The sequence below is a fragment of the Astyanax mexicanus genome, chromosome 1 (assembly GCF_023375975.1).
Source record: "Astyanax mexicanus isolate ESR-SI-001 chromosome 1, AstMex3_surface, whole genome shotgun sequence".
In the NCBI taxonomy this organism is placed as follows: Eukaryota; Metazoa; Chordata; class Actinopteri; order Characiformes; family Acestrorhamphidae; genus Astyanax; species Astyanax mexicanus.
In genome coordinates, this window is record NC_064408.1 from 53135506 (window position 1) to 53160059 (window position 24554).

Here is a 24554-nt window from a genome sequence, read left to right on the forward strand (position 1 = left end):
AGCCAACAGGTTTATAAACACACCCTCATGGTGACTAACCTTGTACTGTGTTTAATACTCTACTACAGAGATGTTTGTTCGCTAGATAAGCCTTCACTTGTTCAGCTAGTTAGCTAGGTTAGCAAGTTAACAGGACACGGGCGCGCGCCACAACACAGCGGCCTGAGTCCAGAGGAGGCGCGCAGCCGCAGCACTGACGATGACGTCGCGGGGCGCGTGCACGCCTCAGAGTTGCTAGGTTAGGTTAGGTAGTTTGTGAAGAGCTGGAAACACGGCCGGGAACAGCGAACGCAGTGAAGGTAGATCACCTTTTGAACCGGGTTTAGAGGGGGGGCTTAGATACCGGCCGGTTTTTAACAGCTTTAATTTTATTTCCCATGAAAAAAAACAGGATAATAAGTGTGTGTTTTATTAAAGCGCGGCGGCGGCTCGTGCTGCGGCGGGTTTGGTGCGGTTTATCGGTTCTCCTGCTCGTCTTTACTTCAGGTAAACGCGACTCTGAGTGTGTGAGAGCTGTGCAGATGTTGTGCGGGTGTTGTGTGGACAGTTTAAAGTCTGTGTCGAGTTTTTATCCCGCGTTTCTTCCTCAGTCTACTCACTGTTTTGTTGCCTAAATGCCTGCAACCGCTACACACGTTGCCATGGTGACGGAGCGTGCACGCGCAAAACGCTCATGCACACCACACAGGGATGAGCAGCTTCCTTATTTCAGCGAGTGTCTTGTCGGTGCTGTGCTCGTCCCCGTTTTCTCTTAAATAGGTCTACTGTGTTTGTGCGATACATTAATATTCACACAAAGCACAGTCAGAGGACTCACTCTGAATAAACATAATATTACAGTTATAGAGGAGTGTTAACCTGCACATTAATTCATAAAGTTTATACAGTCTTTAATGTGAGAAATGGGCCTTTTGTCTAGTCTGCAGTGTTTGAAAGGTTAAATAACATGTTTAAAAAGATTTCTTTTTTATAAGGAACTGACCCTTAACCGATGGACGTTTACATGACAGACAATACAAAGTGAAAATTATAAAATGATTAAGCTGGACAAATATGATTTATGTCTAGTGCATGACATTAATTTTATTAAAAGTTATAAAATACCAAATGGCACAGTATTCAGAAAATGAGTTAAATCTAAGTTAAAAGCTATTTGTGGATAATGTTTAAATAATATTTTTTCTTATTTATTTAAGTTTGACTCCAGACAAGTGGTCATTATTGTTTAGGGCCTACTATATTAACCCTATTCCACACACGTTTTCAAGAGCTACAGTGGTGATTTTCAATTAGGGACAAATCTTTTATCTACATCTACACCTATATTTTAAGTATTTTATATTTTATATATTTAATATATAAAGGTATACCCACCAATAGAGCATAAATCCATGGACATCTCACTTGTGTATTCTTCTTACAGCTTATACACTCAAGATTTCTAATGCAATCATTTTTTTTTCTGGTATTCTTAATTAATATTATTTTTTTAAAAACCTAACCCAGCAGGTCATTCAAATCACATTACATTTCTTCTTCCTGTCTTCATTGTAGCAATACTGGGAATGTAGAACATCTTCATCCTTGCAAAATGATGGTGTTCATATGGGCTTAAAGCTAGCAATAGTTTAGCTGTACAGCCCACACATGGCTTCAGTGGAGCGGGATAAGCAGGATCCCTTCTACCTCAGTCATGGTGCTAAGAGACCGACCAGCGCAGAGATAGTGACTGAGGCCCGGCGCTCTCTCAGGATCCTCGGCACTCAGAGGCCCTTCACCCCACGGGATGAGCAGAGGCAGCTCTTTGGAGATGCATCAGCTCGCACACGTGATAGAAGGCCACCATCTTCATTCAGGTTAGGGGAAAAATTGCCAAAATAAATGCTAGATCACTATGAATTTAGTTTTTAACATCAATATCAGATATATAAACAATCAGGGGAGTTTACTGTAACTTGTGGTCACAGTAAACACTAAAATGCCCTCTTTCTTAAATGTAACATTACAAATTAAAATTTTTCTCCCATAGTCTTCATGCCCGGAATTTTGAGGCTTCTGATTCTAGGCCAAGCTCTGGAACCCGCCTCTCTCCTTTAGAACATGTAAGATGATTTTTAACTGCTTTGCATCTTTATTATACGGTGTGTAATTGTGAAAGTAAATGTAAGCACCGTCATTAACCAGAAACCCAAGCTGCCCCTGTCCAAGGATGAAGACTACAATGAAAGTGGAACAGCTGTGCCTAAACCCCCAATTGCGCCCCTGGACAGGAAAGGTTTAGCAGGGGCCCGGACCAGGCAACTCAGACCAAGGTCACTCACCCGTCTACCTCCTATGACTCAACAATCAAAAGGTATGTAGATGAACAAAAGAATCGAAAAGAAAGCTTGGACACCCTTAATGACACATTTAGGTTATTATAAAGATCACAAAACCACACATGTTTTCAGAAAAAAATAATTTACAATATTTGTGTCCTTTGTAACATAAATAAATAAAAGTCAAGCAGCTATCACAGCATTTTTGTGGCAGCTAAATTCTTAAGATATCCACAGATGGCCTATTTTGGTTTTGGGAAATATTATGGATCATTATACTGCTGTAGAAGCAATCCTCTTCTCAGGTTTAACCTGTTCAACAGGTAGTTTGACCGTATCTTAGATTTGCCAGTCCTCTTTTGGTGATGCTATTGCTATGCTATTCGTAAAAATGTTATTTTCTAAATCTGAATGTACCTTTGTTGATTGTGACCACAAAGTTATATTTTAAAGTGTCAATGCACAGTATATACGTAAGACTGTGTAATTGCTAAAATACTTTTAAAATGTTCATTGTGGTGCAGACTCCTTTTAGAGTTGGTAAATCTGGTGATTTTTGTGAAGACTCTGTTGACCTCCCTTTTAACATGCCAGCTCTCTTAAAGTCTGTGTTTCTTTGAACTGTGTACATTTGCTGATGAAAACTAAGTTTGCCGTTATGATACCTCCATTGTAACCAGGAAACGCTGTTACAAAGCCGAGACAGTGGGTAAGACAACACACAAAAAAGTCTTCTTAACGCTTAGAAAAAGTATTATGCAGGCCAGGCTGATGGTGTTTTTAGATGATTATTTGATGTTATAATATACAGGGTAACTATTCATAAGGACTTACCAACAAATATTTTATTTTTCCACATTGTTTACTCACAAAATATGGAACTATGCACACAAATCCAAAAACATTAAGCTCATGTGTCAACATTGTGACTCCAAACTGCTAAACTCTAAACTCAATTTTATATGTTCTCACTCTGATATCATTCTAAACCACAGCTTTGCAAATCACTAAACACAAATTGCATCATTTAGCACAGGTCCTCTTGCCTGACCAAGATCAGAGGTCTGATGAACAGTGATCTGTTTCTTTGCATTTTGCAACAAATACATTTTTGTTACCTCTTTGTATGTGAACTAATTTTCCTTGTCATGTTTCTCCTTGTACTTGTAAATTACAGTTTTGCAACATACTACATACAGTAAAAACGGCTTACATTTGTGTTGCATATACATTTAGTACTGTAATGCTATATGGAGGGGTCCTACACCGCACCAAATAAATCTAAATAACAGATAGCCAACATATTTTCATGGACTTGTTTCATTTGAATTTGTACAGTGGCCTCATAAAGTCAAACATAACCAAATACATCTGATAACAGTGCTTTGAATGTATCATGATGTATTTGAATGTTTTCAGTGTTTATTTGATGCTCTGCAAGAGATAAGCATATAAATAGCTGTGTGTGTTGGTTCGTTCGAAGGAATCAGTTTTGGTAGAAATTTGTTTCAACAAAGCAGTTTACAGTCCTGCTCATCATTATTGGCACCCATGAAGTTTAAGTACATATTGTGGAAATTCCCCGTGAAAAAAGTAGTCGACTGAAACAGTTTTTTGTATAGAGCACTCGTATTTAAAACAAAAGAGAAAATTATGAGCAACAATTTAAAAGCAACAAACAATGTGAGGGAAAGACAGGAAAAACCTTAAGCTTGCTGTGACACTGGTATTGGCACCCTTTACACTAAATTAGTATGAAAACACATTTTCACTCACCTGTGGCAAATCGCAAAGGATAATCACCTGTGACAAATTATCAGTGCCCATGTGACATGAATTAGCCAATGAATGATGACTTCAGAGTTTTAAAAAGCCAAACCTTGGGCCATGTTCTTTTGTTACAATGGTGAAGACAAAGGAGCTGTGTGAGGACATCAGAAGTGCTATTATTAGCAAACACAAGACTTCCAAAGGGTATAAGGCCATCTCCAAAGACCTTGGTGTCCCTGTTTCAACAGTGCGCAATGTTATTAAGAAGTTTGCCAAGCATGGAACTGTCAAGAACCTTCCTGGACGTGGAGGAAAGAGGAAAATTGACGAGAGAAGTCTTCGAAGGTTGGTGCGAATGGTGGAAAAAGAACCAAGGCAAACATCCAAAGAACTGAAGGTCAACCTGGAACAGTCTGGGGTCATGGTTTCAACGAGTACCATACGCCGCACACTAAACCAAGCAGAGCTTTACGGGCGAAGGCCAAGGAAGAAACCATTGCTGAAGAAAAGACATAAAAAGGAACGACTGATCTTTGCCAAAGAGTACCTTGACAAACCACAATCCTTCTGGGAAAATGTTCTGTGGACAGATGAAACAAATATAGAGCTTTTTGGCAATGCAAAGCAACAGTTTGTTTACAGGCGGCGCAATGAAGCTTATAAGGAGAAGAACACCCTACCAACAGTTAAGCATGGTGGAGGATCCATAATGCTGTGGGGTTGCTTTGCTGCGTCTGGTACTGGAGCACTTGACCGTATCACAGGAATCATGAAATCTGAGAATTATCAAGAGATTTTAGAGCAAAATGTCCTACCCAGTGTAAGAAAACTTGGTTTGAGTTGAAGGTCATGGGTATTCCAGCAAGACAATGACCCAAAGCACATGTCCAAAAGCACACAGGAATGGTTTAAAAGGAAAAAATGGACTGTTTTAAAATGGGCAGCAATGAGTCCTGACCTCAATCCCATCGAAAATCTTTGGGGTGAGTTGAAATCTGCCATTGGGAAAAAGAACCCTGCAAACATTCAAGAGCTTGAACAAACTGCAAGGGAAGAGTGGGAAAAAATACCAGCTGAGATGTGCAAGAAGCTTATAGATGGCTACAAGAAACGTTTGAAGGCTGTAATCACAGCCAAAGGGTGTGCAACTCAATATTAACAAGGGGTGTCTTTATTGCTGCACATGCTGTTTATTCTGTTTTGTCTTTAAAATTGCAACATGCAAATTGAAAAACAATGTTTTATTTGTTGTATTACTTTGAACCTCCAATTAAAAAACCCTGAATATATAACTTTGGTACATTTTATATTTATTTCTGTAGATATTGTCAGGTTATGCAAAATAGGAAGGGGTGCCAATAATGGTGAGCAGGACTGTATAATTTTCAGTTTGTGTTTAGAGTTTTGAGAAACTGAGCCAAGTTTCTAGAAATGCGTTGAAACATTTGGGAAAAACTGCTAATTTGCTACAGTGGGTGTGTTTTAGTAGCAGTGTTCTTCCTAATAGTTTTACAATATTTGCATGCTTAAGGTGAATCTAATACTAGTTATCAGTCTGCAATCTCTATTTTATGTATTTATTTATATGTTAGTTTGTTTGTTTAGTTTGAGAGAGACACAACAGTAAAAAGAACAGAGGCTAGAATTTGATGCTCAAGGAAGTAAACAGTTGAAAAAGGCAGAAAGAAGAGTGGATTGGTATTTGGAGAGCTCGTGTGAAGTGAGTTATGGTGTGCTAATAAGAAATCGAAAATGGGAACTTGGACAGAGAAATTGCTGAGAGAGAGAGCGAGAGAGTGAGAAAGATGTAGAGGAAAGGTAAGAGTGCTGCTGAATGAGAGGTTTGATTGTTGGCAATGGAACACTACTTTTGTGTCATGTATTCACGTCCCTCTATTCATGTGTCAGTCCTCTTTATAGGCAAATTGAAGCCTCTTTTTAGAGTAACCTCGTCCCCGTCCCCATCTCCCTCCACTTTAAAGGCACTCTGACAGCTGTTTAAGTACTCCACTCTTTGAAAAGCCAAAATGAAAAGACTCTTTCATAGGCTGTGTTATAAACAAATTTACATCCACAGCATGGAGCGTTGCCACCCAGGCCGTGTGCGTGTCTCCACCACAAAGCAAAGTTTTTTTCTTTTAATTTGCTCATCTCTGATATGGCATCAATTTATGTAAAGGGCTGAGCAGAATCTGAATGGCTTTGAAAGAGTTTTGATAGGGTGTTCAGTCTGTACTGCATCTGTGTGATTTCTTCAAGTGAAAATTTTGTTTAAAGTAGCCTAATGTGTTATGAATGTATGCCTATATGTGCATATTTTTTTTTCTATAGAACTTCACACTGAGGATTGTCATGAGCAACCAAAACTGAGCTTGGAGACAGTCCAGCGAACAAACACAAATAATCTCCAGCATTGTAATGCCAGGCGAGACAGAACAGAGGCACCACCAGAGCTATCTACCAAACATAGGTAAACTTTTGGTGATCTGTTACATTCTCTTCTGTCTATGTGCTTATCTGTTTGGTCCAAAGCATATGTAGATTTGCTTTAAATATTCTGATGGTACCTGACAGTCATGGCTTCCTTACTTGTATTGATGAGGGATATTAGAATAACTGCAGTCTTGTAATGGAAAACATTACATTATTTTAGGTGTGGATAACAGCAACATGGAGCCTTAAAACACTGTTAAATTCCGTCACTGGATTAATCTCAGCACTGTGACCGATAACCGCAATAAACCATCTTTATATTCATTCAATCTGTCTGCCAACATTCTATCTTCAAAAACACATGCTGCAGGTACTAAATTTGTCAATGTTTTGCTGGGCTGGTAAAAAGGATTTTGCTGATGTGTTTAGTCCCTGTCAATAAAGCATCTTATCAGGTTATAGCTTTGAGTGGATCTGTAGAATCTAGGACTCTTGGGTTGAATGATTTTATTCAAGGAACACAAATTTGCAGTAAATTCTGTAGACAATTTCCCCATCAAGGGTTTAAAGTAACCCCTTGCAAAATCACACAATTGTACTGTAGAAAGCATCAGAGAGGGCAGTATGTTAGCAGTCAAATTAATTATACTCTAACAGGTATTTTGCATGAGAGAAGGAAAATGTGTGAAGAGGAAATGCCCAGCTACTACATAAGGTTGTAAAAGGACAACAAAGAAGTGAATAAAGCAACTCATTTAGATTCATATAGATTTCCTGAGGAAAATTTATAAACACAAGTGGGTTAAAACCTCAAGTGGACAAGGAAGGGTTTGTGTTTTCAGTAGAATTTGTTTGGTTTGTATCAGTGGTTTATTAAAAATGAAAAAAAGAGATTAAATATCACCCAAAACAGACTTATCTATAGTTTATTTAATAGAATCCACACAGTACCAGTAAGTCACAATTTAGCATTTGAACTGTGTTTACCTTCTTAATGTGCTGTAAAGTGCTGCATAATGCCACATTGCCCGTATCTCTTAAAACATATATAGTTATAATTAGAGGAGGTTTAAGTGTATTTAGTTTAGTTCCAATCTAATCTTCCATTTTACTTTGGACCACCATATTAGGCTCAGTGTTTCATAGCAATAGCCAGATTTGTAAATAAAACTAATATGAGAAAGTATGTTGTTGACTTCTGGCAAACTTTTGCATCGATTCCAGATTTTGAGGGCCCTCCCCAGGACACAGACACATGCACACAGATCCAATCCTCAACCCTCCAGCTCTGTCTCTCTCTCTCCTCTGCTTTCTCTGATATAGTTGATAATGGAGCAGTATTAGATTATGAGGGCAGTTTGTGGCTGGCTGGCAAGCTTCTCTGATGACCGCCAGCGTAGCTTCGCTCAAGACTCGCTGGATGAGATCACGTCTCGGACCAAAAAAGCCCATCAACAAAGAGGCATTATCAAGTCATTACCAGAACCAAACACAATCAATGCCCCAAATATGCCCGGCTGTACCATAAAAACGTCTCGGCAACCCATCAGCAGCGCCCATGCAGAGCATGTCCATCTGTACCTTTACCATTGCGGGTTGCATTTTAAAAGCATAAAAATGTAAGCTACTCGGGTGTAGTCCTCAGCCACAAAAACGGATACCTCTGTTTTTAAGATAAGGCTCACCATGACATTGCATGAACATAGACGCAAGCACACAAACCTGTGGTTTCCTGTCTGTTGCATGCACACTTTTGACCTGACCAGCCTCGCACGCATACATGTTCTGCAGAGTGTTTGTTGCAAACTGATTACAGATTGTGAATCTGTACAGTTGGGAAAGAAGCAGCAAGACAGACTAATGCACTAGTTCATTTTGGAGATGCCAGTTTAGTTCACCGTGGCCCTGAAATATAGCTGCCAGGGCATTACAACAGAGACACCTGGTGGTAGGCCTAGAACATAAATGTAGTCTCTTTAGATATTAGATTTAATTACAATGATACTACATATTTTTACATTTTACCAACATCTAAAAGAGGTCACTGGGTACTATTAATCATTTTCTGTTAGCAGATAAGATTTAAGAAACACTGCATCATGTCTCAACCTAATTTCTTTCACTTTGCTTTCCTTATCTTTGTAATCAGTGGAATGCAACAGCCCAGCAGAGCTACCCCTCAGAAAAAGGAAACAGATACAGGTTTGCTTTTGGTCTTATTTGTTTAGCAGTATCAACTACACATTATATTAATTGCATGATTTTGAGTCATCAGCAACTGAAGAACAGTGGAACAGTCTTGTGTTTACTTTGATCCAAAACAGCATCAGTTTGTAAAATCTTTCCTGCTTGTAGACACAGCTTCCTGCACGGCGCCTCTAATGCAAATCTTCAGCCACAAAAGTGTCTTTATAGAACAGAGGCTAATCAAAGGATGTGTGGGTGAAACATGTTGACCTTTTTGTTCCGTGTTAAACATCCTGTATGTATATACAAATGGCTGAAAGAGTGAGAACCACCGAAGTGCAGCGTGTAGGTGTGCAGAATCTACCCGATGTTCATGGTATGTGTACACCGTGTGTGTGTGTGTTTGCATGCATGCGTGTGTGGTTTCTTTTTTTGTTGCACTCATGTAGAGGCTGACAGTGGCCATGGGGACATGACAGGAAGAGATGCCACGGACGAATCTGTGTTCTGGAACTTTGAGGTGCTTCCTGTTCTGCAGGAGTTTGAAGCTGTGATGCCAGGTGATGATAAATAAAGCACTTAATGAGTTCAACTAATTTATAATTAAACTGCTTTGATTTAGATAACAATACAAAGCATTGTTACTTATACTTACACTATTTTCTTAGTGCTACTACTTGCTAGTTATTCTAACAAAAACAATATAAGCTTTTTTTAATACTGTTAATTTCAGAGAAAACAATAAATGGGCAGGGGTCCCAGAACTTATATGTGTACTTGTATGGATTTCTAACAAACCTTCCCACTTAGGAGACACAAGTGTACCGGTACTCAAATTATGCTTGCAAAATGTCCTATCAGTTTAAATGTTCTCTTGGTTTAATCTGGCCACATTGTGTAGAATATGGTAAAGGATGACTCATCTGACCATTTCACTTTTGTCTATATCTTTGTGGTTTTGCACGACTGTGTTCTCAAATGTGCATTTTGTAATTAGGGTTTTCTGCAACGCAGCCCTACTGTAAGATTAATCTCTGTGTATTGTGAACGGATTGCTCTAGTCTGATCTTTTTTCTGCACAGGTGTCCTCAGTCACCTGAATAACAGATGCTTCACTGGTTTGCATCACAGTAAATATGTATTCAGAATATGCATCGAACCAAGTTCCAACTCTACAGTGGTATTTAATTCTAATTCTAGTTCTAATTTAGTTTAAAGAATTATTTTAACTTTATTTCATTCTTAAATACCACTGTGTCCGTCTGTTATATGATATATTTAACTGAAATTGCTGATCTAAACAATGATTTGAACCAGGAAAATCATGAAAACTATCAGGGGTGCCCAAACCTTTTCATACCACTGTAGTTCTTATTATCTACCAAAGATCTAAATGCAGATGTTATTATGGAACTTCTTTTCTTTTGACATCCTAAATCAGTGTCAGGTGGGCTTACTTGCTATTTCTATTAAATGCAATAAGTGTGGAAGAGAGTTCAGATCATTTATTTTGTTATTTAGGTTTGTCTGTCTCTAATTATATAACCAAAATCAATTAAGGAAGACACTATTTAGGTTTCTAAAAGTTTATTTTTTATTTTTCAAAATTTTGGCACTAGAAGATTTAAAGCTCCCTCTGTCAGATTAAGACTAATGCGATTTGAGGTGTTTTAAATGTTGTTTACCTACTTACTGAGTATCCTGTTTTTAAAATCATATTCCATAGAGCATTGAGTGTGCAACTGGAGTGAGAGAGAAGAAAACATGAGATTTGAATCCAGGGGAATGAAAAAACAGATCTGTGTTGGGTTTGGCATAGCCTCGAACTTTCAAAGAGGGCATGAAAAGGAGAAAGAACCACGAAATGAAATCTAATGGCAGTAAATATTTAAGCCCTTTTAAAATTGAATGAATATTCATTTGAAAAATAAATATCAAATATTTATCATGCCCAAGTGCCTCTCAGCTCATGCATAATAGAGTGCTGAGAGGCGCGACGGCGTCATCAGACAGGGCAGCACTGCAGAATATACCAGCCTTTCGGATACAGCCAGGATGAAAATAGAGGAGTAGCATTTATTTTACCCAAAATAGTTTTAGCTGCCCTGACACTTTAAAATTGGAATGTGCGCATGATTCACCTAGTGTTTATAGTCATTTTTTGTAGCAGACACAGACTCAACATTTTAGACAAAAATATGTTTCAGAAGAATATGCTGGCTCAATGTATATCGAGTTTATGTACAAAAAAATATAAAAAATCTGAAGATGGTATGTAACTGCTGTTTTACACTCTTTCAGTTAAGAGAAGAAAACACTTTTGCTTTTGGCCTACATATCATTTAGCATTGAAGAGAGAATGTGCATGTACTTAGTTCTGTGCATTTGCAGAATGTGCACCCTCTGTGTTAACTCTGTCAGTGGGTGTTGATTTGTGCGGTAAATGTCAGCAAAATGTCAACAGAGATCTGTTTTAGCCCAAGCTCATTGAAAAGTGATATATAGACCAGGATTCAGGTTTACTAGGTGTCTAAAATAGGGCCCGAACAATATATACTGCTGTCAAGTGTAGATTTAAGCTTTCAGTAGGCAAAACATTAAAAAGTAATGCTACGTGAGAAACCAATTTGCGGTCACAATACTGCAAACTGCAAAATAAAGCTGCAAACTGCAAAAAGGTGCTACAATAATCATGTTATTTAAAAGATGTATGGATTACATTTTAAATAAAAGAGTGTAGTAAAGAATGTATTGTATAAAAATATCTTTCAGATTTACAAGTATATCAGTCAGATTTACAAGTATTTGGACACTGCAACATTTTTTGTTATTGTTCCTCTGTACACCATCTCAGTGGATTTTAAATGTTGAAAATATTTATATTTTCAACATTTCTTACAGATATTTTACCATAGTCCCTCCATTGCCAAAGGGTCAAGAGTAATTGGACAACTTACTAATGAACATTTTCATGGTGAGGTGTGGTCTGTTCTCTGTATATTTCATGAGGCAAATTAGGAGAAATGAGGAGATAAATGAGTTGTCACTTGGTAGATGATGGGAAATCAAACCTAGCTATCTAACTTTAGGAGTTGCCACTTCAAAGGCGTGTTTCACATAATAAAAAGTGGAAACGCACTAGTGAGCTTAGCAACTAAGTAAGCATACTGTGGAAGAAACCCAAATCTGGTATTTGTATTGTTAGCCTGTGAGTCTGAAACCCTTCTAACCAAACTATATCTCTCTGTTTCTCTCTCTCTCTCTCTCTCTCTCTCTCTCTCTCTCTCTCACACACTATCACTAATGCATGTATAGGAGGAAGTGTGTCAGAGGAGACTATTGAGCAGCTTTGTGATGCCTGCACAGCTCTTCACTGTGTTTTGGCAGAGAGAGGCAAGCTGGGTAGGCGGTTAAAGAAAAGGTCCACCCTTCTCCGAGCACTGTTTAGACTGATAGATTTGGGATCAGACCAACTCAACTTAGCTCTGGGCAAACTCATTCTTGCAGTGAGTACACAATGTACCCTTATTACACTCAGTTAATCTGGCTCACAAACAGAAATGGATTTGATATTTTATGCCATAAACTGTACTTTTGTCCATAACCCCCCCCTGCCCCCAAACCAGCAGAAAATTAGCAACAATGTTTCACAATTAGTGAATCAGACTTAGCAGGGATGTTCTTTATACAAATACTTGTTTGTTAGTTGAGGTGGTTTTAAGAGTGTGACATGAATAACTCTTAGTTATAGTTATCTAATGTTTATTTGTTGTTGTGTCATTTCAGCTCAATGTCAGTGGGAACAATCTTCTAAACATTTGCAAGCTGATCTTCAAAATCAGCCGGAGCTCCAGTAATGACGTACTGTTTCAGAAAAACTCCATTATAGGTGTGATACTGTCACTTAAGAATTCACTCTCCAGTCTGTAATTAACTGTGTTTCACAATCAGGTCACTGTGTGTCTGTTTGTGTGTATCTGTGTATTAGATTCACTCCTGCCGCTGCTGCAGTGTGAGGACTTGTATAGCAATGGGGAGGCCGTGTTGTACACTGTGGGCTCCCTAAAGCTCCTCTCTGGGAACTGCGCCCTCTCCAGGCTGCTCCTGGCTAAAGACTTTATCAGTGTCCTCCTGCAACTCGCCCAGAAGCTCCTCAGGTTGACTGATCCTGATGCTCTGCCTGATCATAATCCCACTGTAGCAGGACGTGACCAGAACCCTATAGCAGGACACATACTGGTGCAGGTGGGCTTTTTAAAGCTTTGTAATCACACAGTTCTTCATACTGTCAATGTGTTTGACATGTAGCATGATAAACCTAGACAATCTAGACACATGCCAAAAGGGTGATACTATTATTGTTTAGTCTAATAATTTTGATATTTGGTGTGTACACTATTATTGTATAGTAGTTGTGCAATAACAGACTGTTGGTACACCAGTAACACCCTGAATAAAATGCAATGTGTTTGCATTTTAGAAATACAGGTAGTTAGTCAAGGAACAGCCAGAGTCTGTTGTTTCCCCCATTGCAATGAAGGACAGAACAAATGTTACTTCTCATGCTAAAAGAACATATGATTTAGCTTTCATCTGAATTTTTGCTTTTTTTTGTACTCATTGACTTAATGTAAATTTGTAAATTTTGAAGAAATGTATTTTTTTGTGTCACCTACAATATGTAGATTATGAGGACACTAAGACTTATGAGGCCATGCTTGCTATCACATAAATAGCTTTGTATTGTAAACTTGATATGCTCCCTGTGTCTCCATCAGATGTTCTAGCAGTCAAGGAACAAGCTGTGATTGAACTCCACCCAGACATTTCTCCGACAAAATACAAGCCCTTCGGATGGGTGGGGTTGCTAAGGGTCCTAGCACAGTTTTATGAGCATGTCCTTGGCTTTTGTTTTTGTTTCTGTCTGGAATTGTTTCCTTTTTTCCTTTATCCATATTGTGCTATAGAGCTTGATTCTGGCTCTGACCAAAGTATGCCTCGTTCAATAGGAGCAAGTAGCAGAAACTTTGAAATCTGCCTAAATAAACTTCCTGAGCTTGGCATGCATGGGTTGTCAAACGTCACAAGCAGTGCCTCTCATTAAGTTGCGGGCAGGCGGAAATGAGGGTATGTTAAGAATGGAGCACACCAGCACATAAAGACATTAGCAGAGCAGGCCAGGCTTAATCAGTGGGCTTAGCACTGGGCAGAGAGATTTATGAGGGCACTTTAAAAAAACCTTCCGTTCTTTCTCCTTGATTGTAAGAGGGGAAGTGTCTGCATGCACCTGTATCCTTGAGGCAGTGGTTAGGCCGTGGTTGTGTTTTTGGACCACTTTCACTTCAGACACACACACTAAATACTGCTCTTGTTCATTTTCTTTTGTACCTTCTGGACCTTCTCTAATGACTTTGACCTTCTCCCTAGCTGACAGCAGCCCTTAGAAACATGGCTGACCTGTCTGAGTCCCGTCCAATGTTTACATCAAACGATGTCTTCTCCACACTTTGTAAAATCATGGATCTATACCAAGATGACCAGGACGTCTGTCTTAACGTGGCCAGGATATTAAGGTGGGAGACAAATTTTAGCCTGGGATTTTGCAGATCAGCAGGTTTCTGCCTACTGTACACATTGAACCAAACTCTGAGGTTTCTAACTGTATTATCTTGTCATTGTTAAATAATGTTTATTTAATTGTTAATAAAGTTTAGTGCATGGAAGGACATCAAACATTGCTGTCTTTTTTAAAAAAGAAAATCATGCACAACCAAAAGGCTCTGTTAACAGGGCAGATTCCAAAACATAGCTGCAGTCTTGGTTATATCTATATTTAAATGTTATAAACATCTAGCCCACTACAATATTACCCAATGCAAAGCTGGCTAAACAAGAAATAACTTGACAGTGACTTGGATAGGACAATATAGTGTTGTTGATACTGGAGAGCAGCACTTTCACACTAGACTCTGCTAGTTATCAGTATATGAATTGTAAATGAAGCAGGCTGGGGAAGCTCAGGCTCAGCACGTGACAAAGCAAGTGATGGGGAAGGAGACAGGAATCCATGCTAGGGTAAAAGCTAATGCTAAGTAACTATAATGCTTCATCTGACTACTAAACTAGAGCTAAACACACAACAGAAAGGAAAGCTGTAAAACTAGAGAAATGAACCAAGGTAAATGAACTGGGCAAGGCCAAACCTAACTGGCTACAATCTCTTAAGCTTAATAACGGCACATGACACTGAGAGGACACAATAAAAGGACAGCAAAACTACCCAGTAATACATTATAATGCTGCAAACCAGTTAAAGCAGGGCTTATGTCTGAGTGTTTCATTCTGAGGCAAAGTAACAGGATTGTCATTGGGCTTAATAGGCTTGTCAAACAATATATGAGAATTTTTGGCTCACTTACTTATTCACTATTTATACAATGAAGTACAGTTTGGAATACTCAGTGAACACATGCTGAAGGACTGCACCTAATCTCCTCACTCTCACTACTCATAATCACTTAGAATCTCCCACACAGATCTTCCCATTTGCTTTGATACACATCAATGAGCAAACATTTATACAAAACTCTTTTGGGCGATCTGAGAGATTAATGCAAAGGTGATCCAGAGGCCAGCACCATTAATGATAAAACTCTTCATGTTCAGACTTGTTGCATTATGTCCAATGGCATTAGCCAACAATGAGGTGCTTTCCTGTTTCGTTTGTTCTTGAACATTTCACTTAACATTAAATACAGCAGTAACTCCCTTCTTATCCCATTTTGAAAGCCTTAGATCTCTGCAAATCTGCTTACTAAGTCATCCGCCTTCCCTAGATGAGTGATAATGGCTAAAATGATGTACAGTAAGCACATAACTGTGTTGTCATAGAACTGTGTTGTGCAGACCTAGGCTGAGTCAGAGTGTTTTGGTATCACATATGTTGTGTGTCTTGTCTCCAGCAAGCTGTCCTCCTATGCCGGTTGCTGTTATGCGCTATCTGAGACGCTGTGCTGTTACAGGCTATTTTTAGATCTGTTGAGCAAACACAGCAGGAAACAGGTGAGTCCAGTTTAAACATATGTACATAAGACACATATAGACACACATTTACACTCACCTTTACTCTTTAAATATATATATATATATATATATATATATATATATAAAATTAGTAATTGCTTACTTTTCTTAGTGTAACAAGATCAAGTTGTGTGTGTTAAAATAATATAAAATTAAGCCACATCTAAGGTACACACTTTGTTTAACGGCCCTCATATGGGAACATAATGTCCCCTTGACTTCCTTACTGCAAAGGATACACTGCTCTCTCTGTCTCGCTCTATGTAAAAAAACATATCTGTTTATATAAGCATAGTCAGCACAGGCAGTCAATTCCACCCACGTGACCATTGCATTTACAGTATATGCTAGAATATCAGGTGAGTTTGTTAATTGGGCTTCATTAGCATTGAAACTGTTATGGTTCAGTGCCCTAGCCATCAGTTTGCACTGTTAGGGCATCTTGACATCTTGTGAAACCATGTGATTTTCCACCCTTCTCAGTTACCCCCTCAACAACTGCGTCTGAGCACACAAATTCACACCCACTCTTTCTGACCTCCCCCTCTGCTCTCCTCTTCTTTGCCCTCTGTAGAATCTGGTGGTGCGTCTCCTGTTCACATTAGGAAACCTGGCAGCCAGGAGCAGTGAGGCCAGGGAAAGAGTGTATGAAGAGGAGGGGGCTGCAGACATTCTCATAGGCCTTTTCCAGCACTACCACCGAGCAGCTTTTTTGGCCTCCAAGAACCCTCAGCATGAAGAAGAGGATGTCCTGGTGAAGCTGATTAGAGTTCTGGCCAACCTGTCTATTCACCCTACTGTAGGCAGAGCACTGGCAGCAAATGCGTTGTGTGTGCAGCTACTGCTGGAGGTGATGGGTAAGCGAGAACACAAGCAGAGCATCACGTAGTTTGCATGACATAGGTAGATAAATGCATGTTTGTGAGGCTGCACAGTGCACTGATATCCTGTCCCTTACTGGCAAGCATACACTTGCAAGCCAGTTCTGCTGATAACAAGAAGTGACTGACAATAGCGGTGTAATTTCCCAGAGCCTGTTATGATAAACACATCCCTGCTGTTTCATATTTCTGAGTGATGAAGAAGAAGCATTTCTGTGGTTTTCAGGTTTAGACCGAAAGCCACTTTCAGTCCTGCGTGGGAGTTTTTGTGCTGGCTGGGGAAAGGTGAAGAGGTGGTGATCATTTCCTGTAAAAAAAGAAAGAAGGACTAACTGTTCCAGTTTATATTGTTCTTATTCTCTCCACTGCGTACAAAAAATAGTCAGGAACTGCTCAGCTACAAGATCTTGGCCTTCGAATTAGTTACCAGTACTACAAATTACTGCGCATGCAAACAAGACAAGTTTCACATCTGATAAAGTTATTAATAAAGTCATTAGTTCTTCAATGCATGACATTGTGTGTATTAGCTCACATTTCTACTATTAAACAGAATAGAAAGAATGGAAAGAATGCAGAATAGAGAGAGGATTAAAGACAGGGGAACCAGTGTGATAATTCTCACACATCTGTCTTTGTCTCTTAAGTTAAAGTGACTTCCTGTTTTGGTGACAATAAGACAGACTGAAAACGAGACGGAAAAAGAAACCGAGAGCAGCAGAAATAGTGAGAAAAGTTCTCAGCGCTAACCAGGCCATCTGTATGCCACACACACCAAAACTGACACTGCAAACCGCAGCCTCTTCAGCGATTAAACAGGATCCCACAGTGCTTTCATGTGCACAGTCATATTCCTGTTTGCTTAATATCAGATTTATGATTTACAATAACATGCTTACCAAAGGTTTCCGTGTCACCCGAGGAGGAAGATAATATGGAACCGCAACCAACAGATGTTCACCAAATTAGTGAACGAATCCAGAGCGTTTTACATTAGGTTTATGTAAAACCGGGTAGATGAATGTACAGTTAGAAGTCTTGCCCAAAATCTTTATTTATATAGTGTGGTGTGTTTGGCTAGTCAGTGAATTAAACTGCAATCTAGTCTGTCATTAGGAAGGTGTTGTTATTCACTATACTAGGACATGCCATGCCACCAAGTATTTAATTGATCAATATAATGAGATATGTCATTTTCATTTCAGCCAACTGTATCCTTTATGTGCTTTGTGTATCCCTTTGCCTCTCAGAGGTCAGGTCGGTGGAAGAGAGTACAGAGTTGGTAGTAAACGCATCAGCTACTATCAACAATCTGTCATACTACCAAGAGGAGGGCACTGTGGTCCGTGCCCAGCACACACACATCTCTAAACGTAAGATATAAGAAAGAAGGTGCTTGTGTAGTATTTCTGCTTATTATTACTTTTATGTCAAATAATCACTGTGTGTATGTGTCTGTGTGTGTGTCTGTGTGTGTGTGTGTGTATAGTGTTGTTGAGGTTATTATTAAGCTCTAACATGGATGTTGTGTTAGAGGCCACACGCGTGTTTGGAAATCTATCTCAGATCAAATATGTGCGACACTTTATCATCGAGAACAAAGGTGCGTTTCACAATGACTTTTCCTTCTTTCCCTATATTGCAAGGTTTGAATAATCACTGAATATTGAGCTTCTTATGGGTCACTTTTAGGGTTATGCTAATATGTTTTACATATAGTGTTGTGCATATTGCAGAGTTATGTAATACCCAGTCAAAGCGGGCAAGTTATTTCTTTTCTAGCAAAAAGGTAAAGAATACAGAAATAGTTTTTCCCTTCCATTCTTTTTAGGAGACTTGTTTTTGTCCAAGAAATCTGTTCTTAGAATTCAGAGTTTTTTCTTCTCACTATCTAAACACATTCATATCAAATATCAAAAACGTTCAGCGATGTTAAGGTCTGGACTTAGAGGTAGTCAGTCTATTGTTCTGAGAACCACAGCATCTTCAGAAGTTTCATTGGCAAATGTTAGTTTTGTTCTCTTTTCTTAGTAACAACTTTCTGATCAGCTCCACATCCTTTCTCTTACTTTTGCATGGTAGTGTATGAGTAGTTAGATGCATATATAATACACACTATATGAACAAGTACAAGTATATGAACAAGCTCATTCATTGTTTCTTCTGAAATCAAGTTTTTTTTATACATGAGTTTACCCTGCTTTTTTGGAGTAACTGACTCCAAGGATGTCCAGGGATGACTTTCTTCAGCATTGCTGTGATAATTTGATTGCATTCAGTGACAAGAGTGTTTGTTAGGTCAGGATGTTGTATAATCACCACTCTAGCTCACCCCCGCCTTTAAAACCTATCCCAAAATGACTTTATGGAGTCCCATAAAGTCTAGTTCTATTCTACTGGGAATATCTATCTACCTATATGGACTAGACTTGCTGTATGTATGCCTGACATCTGACATGTGTCAGCAGTGGGTGTAACTTTTCGTAGGTGAATGCATTCATTAGAATACAAACATGTGTATAGTATATAGGGACAGATATTTGCCTCAGCACTTGTAAAATCAGTTTGTGTGTTTGGCCATTGTTTTTCAGTGCACCAGTTTATAGTGACATTGCTGGACTCCAAGAACCCTGATGTATGTTTCTCAGCATGTGGAGTCCTCATGAACCTCTCAGTGGATCCGGAGTACAGAACAATACTGAGAAAAGAGGGAGCCATACAAAAGTATTACAATTATTGCAAAAGAATTTACTGCATGTCCTTACTTTTACAATAATTTTATTGCAAAGCTTTTCTCTTTTTTTTCTTTGTACGCAGATTGATGGACTGTCTGCGAGACTTTGGGCCTAAGGATTGGCAGCTGGCTGGTCTAGTTTGTCAAACTCTTTGGAACTGCATGGAAGATGGTGAGACACAAAACATGCAAGAGCTGCTGGAGATACTCTCTCTGTATTCAGGTACAAATGCACACACATGCTAAAGAACAGAATGGTGCACTGTTGGATCAGCTGCCTTTGAATTTCTGCCCAATCTGTGAGCAGATTGGCCAGCTATGGGGGATATTATTTATGCACCAAAGTCTAATTCGACAAGGTTAATAACAAGCTCCTGTCTGTATGAGCTAAAGTCCAAAATTTATAAATCTGTCTTTATTTTGTGTTATTGTTTTAACACTAGCTTTTTACTGAGAAGTAGTAAACACAGTGTCTGTAACTCTGTAATTTCAATATATCCTAAATCAGATCTTCTCTGTATTATATAACAGATACAATTCTAAATATTCAGTGTGGCCTGTACAAAAATCTGGGCACTTTACAAAGTCAGTTTAATCATTGTTTTTGTTATCAGTTAAACCTTCCTTATTGGTAGTCATAAGAGATGTTATTATTTGATCCTAGCAGCATTATGGAACAATTTTCTTTGAGTTTTCTTGACCTCCACGGTTCCCCTGAACTGACACATATTGTGTGGATGACAAAGTGGCTTGGTGGTTAACATGTTCACAGCTGGGGACATGGGTTCAAGTCTCTATCTGTTTGGAGTTTTCCCTGTCCTCTCTGTGTCCGTGTGGTTCTCTCTTGGGTCAAAGTAGGTTTTAGATGAGGTTGCTGCTTCTCTCTGGTGTGTTAATTGAGTGTTGAGTTTATTGGATTGTATAAAGATTTGGTTGTAAAGCATCCTTGGGTTCTAGAAAGGTGATAATGTTAATGAATTAAGTACACATTTATAGCAGTCAGTTCCAATATGTTTAATTGGCCCTGACCCACTGTTTTTCTTGTTTCTTCTATTTGCAGATCAGACATTTTTGCAATGGCCCTCCTGTGATGATGTTAAAGAATACCAGAATTCATGCTGGGAACAAGACTTTTTGCCTGTTGCTCAGAAGCTGAAGAAACGCATACAAAGCAACATGAACCTAATGGAACCAATCAGCGAGCCTTCCTGAACAACCATTCACACCACATACACTGAAGTGTTTAGCATGTGTATCCGAGTGTGTGACAGAACAAGGATTTTTCAGGGTATTTACTGATTGCACTTTAATGTTTACAATGTTTAATTTTCTGCCAACAATTTAAAACTATAAACAACATTTTAAAAATAGTTTATACTCTATGCTCCTGATACAGAACCCGCAATAAATGAGAACACTGTGAATGTTTATGAACTATGTAACAAAATATATAACAATTAATAACAACACACTTATCCCAGGCATTATGCTTTCCTTATGTTTAATGTCATTAATACGGTCTTATAGCAGGTCCAGGTTGTAGGCATGTCTTTAAGCCATTGAGAAACATGTGACCATGAGACTGAGAGCACATTTAAACAACTGGCCAGGTGTTCTCCTGCAGTCCATTATTAACCAAGAAATACTTTTTTAATGTTGCTTGCTATAAGTATAAGAGATGCCTTAAGTACTGGATACACTGTCAGTAGATAAAGAAATATAGTTTCCTGGTCAAATAAGTAGTCACATGGGTCTTTTCTTCTCTAATACTTAGAACTCAGTCCCCTCCTATTAATAACAGAGCCAATCCTAGCCATTAGCTAGGATTAATTAGCCATTATTGTAAAAAAAGACAATTCACTAAACAGCTAAAGTGTCTTATGGCCATTTTTGCCAAACATTAAAATATTTTAAGCATTTGTTGTATCCCTATATGTGGTACCTGGACCAGATACTTTAGTATATTTTTGCTTGTGGATCCATGTTAGCTGAGAAGTGCTAATATCTTGCAGAATCTTAACTGTCGTGATTTCTCCAGCTACATTTTGGGTATATACAGTTGAGTAGATTACGTACTATGCAGTAATACTCTAGCAGTCTAGATGAAAGCTGACCAGTGAAATCCCCAGACTTCAATTTAAATTCCCTGTTTAAAACACAAAGGGTAAATTCCAAAATACCATGTGGGCTAAAATAGACACTGACATTATGGCATGGGGAAGCAGCATAAAATGTTAAAGAAGAAATTCACTGTAGCTTAACTGAAAGAACCTGCTGGCATATGGATTTTCAAACACATTTTTACATGGACCATCCCTCTCGGTAGATGAATAGAGTAAGAAAACTTATAATGTAAATGACACTCATGAGCACAGCAATGATCGCAAAAGCTTTATTAAAGAGATACAATTCCAGAAGAAACCCGAAGGAACACAGAACAAAGTTCTAATCTTATGAAACAGTTAACATCAAACTGATACATAATGGCATTACCTTCCCCCTGCCCACAATCCTTTAATGCTAACAAGAACACTTTACTGCTACCATCTGTACAAACTGCTGTTCAGCTCAGCAATTCAGCAACTGTTTAATTGTGCTGAAAATATTAGAAAATCACATGACTAGTGATTGGCTAAATCATGATGGACTTTCATTTGAGATCCTGATTATAATACTCATTAGCTAACATGCTACTTAGAACTTGTAGACACGTGATGTAACTGCACAGTGAAAAGAGCCCCAGCTTAACACAGTCATTTACACTGATGCTCTCCACACCAGGACATATAAATTCCCGTTTCATTTGTGTTTATTATCACTGCATAGCAGGGCATGAGAGCGTCCTTGTGTAGCCCATATTAGCCATGTTGGTAATTCTATGAGGACCACACTGTGCTGTTACAACACTGAAATATTTCCAAATTCCTATGACTTATAATGTTAAAATCATTATTATAACTATTATTTCTGGTGAATGACTAGTCATGTGATATGACAGACACAAATGGTGGGTTATTAAGGTACAGGTGAAAACAAATAGGTAAACATACAGTGTATAAGTCCTGGTATACGTTATGGGTTAATTTTTTTATGCTGATATGGTAACATTTAGATTGTTCAAAGAGTACCAGTAGTGCCTAACTGGTAGTTTTCTCTGTTTTGACATATCTGATATTGTATATTGGATTTGATTGTTTTCCTATGCAACCACAACATTCCAGGGAAACAAAATAATTGCTAGAATATGAAATGATACACAGTGATTAAATATCATGTTTGTTTTATTTATTTATTTATTTGTTGAATGTGATCTTATATAAAAATGTCAGTAACTGACATCAGTCTCTGAAGATTGATAAAAAAAAAATCCATTGCTTCTTGACATCCATCTCCAAAAGGAAAAGTACCATCCCTCTCTCCTTCTCATCACTCTACACCCGACTGTTCCAGCCACAATCAGAATGCAGTACTTGATTGGTTTTAGTAAACAAAAATAGAAGACAGCAGAGAATCTATCCTGCTTAACACACATGCACGCACGCATACACACAAACACACGCCCACGCGCATACACTCGACATTAAAAAGCTGCTTAGTTATACTGGTTAAAGTTCTGAAAATAAGAACAAGCACTGTCTATCTCACGACCGCACAGTCGTTTGGGAAAGCCTGGCTCTTTTTCTTTTTTTAAAGTACAGGATGAAGCCCCCTTCCAGGCAATCCCACAAAGGAGAAAGTTTCTGCTCGCCAAAGAGCACTTAGATACCTAAAGAGATACATAACAAAGAGGTATTTCATTATACTGACAACTCCAAAATAACAAAACAATAGCTTTTCAAAGAGTTAAGATGACCATGCTGCAAAGGGAAGACAGGTGAGGGGTTGGGGGCAGGGTCCAGAGCAACAGGAAGCACATCACAAAGGAAGACTTTTTTCCTAGTCTTTTTTTTTTCTTTTCCTTGAAATCGCTAATTTGTCACTTGGACAAAACACAAAGTGAATTTTAGGAAATGGTCACTAAACCCAAAACGGCTACATCATAGCTGAAGCATATATCAATATTTCAGAAAAAAGTGCTTTGATATTTTTTATGCCTGAAATACCAAATAAACAAAAATAGGCTAAGGTACATTTTGTTTCAGATATATATATTTTAAAACACACACAGGTAAGCAGAGACAGAGTGGTGACTTACAGTAAACCAAAAAACAAGGGCTCAGACAGCGATTTCTTTTGAATATCTCTCTCCCCTCCGCGTGCGCACACATACTCTCTCACACATACACACATCACTTCTCACTCCCAGTCACATCCTTTCTATCACAAAACGTTCCTCAAGTTAGCTTATAAAATGGGTAATGGTTTGGGTGTTTGGAGGCTTGTGCCTCTCAGTTGAGAAAAGCAGCATTGACTGACAGCACCTCTGCGTTAGTCTCCAGTGCTGTTCAAGACTAGGCACACGTTTATGCAGCTTCAATAATGCTCTTCCCTCTCCAGTCGCCTGCACTACAAAAATGATATGAAAACAAACAAAAGAAAAAAACAAAAAAACACAATAATAGTAAATAGTTAGGCATGTTAGTGCAGTGTGTCTGCACAGATACTGGAGTTGTTGTGATTTGTTTTTTTCTTCTTCCTTTCATCGCACAAAAAAGAAGATATGATTGAGTAGCATCTTAATGTAGATGCATTCAAAACACTAAAAGGAGGGCTGGCCTCCATAAGCTTGCAGTCTCTGGCTGTCCTAATGCAAGGAGTATGCCGACATGCCCCCCTGTGGCGGGCTTTGGCACTGCAGGCCGAGTAATCACACATTTCAGTCAGCAAGTGCGTTCAGGTGACTTTTCTTGTGATTTTTTTTTCTTCTTCGCATCCAGCACTCATCACAAAGGTGATCTTCACTCTTCCACACTTTCGGCCTCTTCTCTTCTCCGTTTCATTTTTGTTTTTCCTCTTTTTTTGTTGTTTTTACTTTTATTGAAGTGTCCCACGAAAGCAACAACAACGACAGTAAAAATACAAGGATAAACGATAATAGCACTTCATGTCATGTAGCGAGTGATAGCTCTTAGAGCATAGAGCAGTTCTGCCTGCATGCGCGCTTCCATAAGAAGCAAATTAACATGGACCTGTGGAGAGACAACAAAC

The 24554-nt window shown here is 38.6% G+C and overlaps 2 protein-coding genes across 5 annotated transcripts in view; one reads left to right on the plus strand and one right to left on the minus strand.

Moving 5' to 3' along the window:
• The first annotated feature begins 229 nt into the window (after positions 1-229).
• On the plus strand, positions 230-24428 carry armc2 (armadillo repeat containing 2). 2 transcript variants are annotated; one of them, XM_007255670.4, is made up of 18 exons: positions 230-299; positions 1555-1856; positions 2030-2102; positions 2185-2353; positions 6420-6558; positions 8671-8723; positions 9158-9268; positions 12024-12214; positions 12495-12597; positions 12697-12953; positions 14136-14281; positions 15671-15770; positions 16366-16648; positions 17923-18045; positions 18162-18275; positions 19264-19396; positions 19490-19629; positions 20467-24428. In XM_007255670.4, the coding sequence occupies exons 2-18, from the start codon at positions 1648-1650 to the stop codon at positions 20616-20618; spliced, it is 2496 nt and encodes an 831-aa protein (XP_007255732.2). In that variant the 5' UTR covers positions 230-299; positions 1555-1647; the 3' UTR covers positions 20619-24428. The 2 variants fall into 2 exon arrangements, with proteins under 2 accessions (XP_007255732.2, XP_049335891.1); XM_049479934.1 differs by lacking the exon at positions 230-299 and adding an exon at positions 427-486.
• sesn1 (sestrin 1) overlaps positions 22670-24554 on the minus strand; it is a 70824-nt gene continuing 68939 nt past the window's right edge. For all 3 annotated transcript variants that reach the window (XM_007255673.4, XM_007255672.4, XM_007255674.4), the window contains one exon: positions 22670-24535. In XM_007255673.4, the coding sequence (XP_007255735.2) occupies positions 24449-24535 (87 nt within the window). In that variant the 3' untranslated portion in view covers positions 22670-24448. The remainder of the gene's footprint in view (positions 24536-24554) is intronic.

Bases quoted from the DNA above. Each gene is read 5' to 3' on its own strand.
- armc2 (XM_007255670.4), top strand. From the start codon at position 1,648: ATGGCTTCAGTGGAGCGGGATAAGCAGGATCCCTTCTACCTCAGTCAT. The intron at 14,282-15,670 runs GTGGGAGACAAA...TCTTGTCTCCAG, and splicing joins AACGTGGCCAGGATATTAAG to CAAGCTGTCCTCCTATGCCG. The intron at 19,630-20,466 runs GTACAAATGCAC...TTCTATTTGCAG, and splicing joins GATACTCTCTCTGTATTCAG to ATCAGACATTTTTGCAATGG.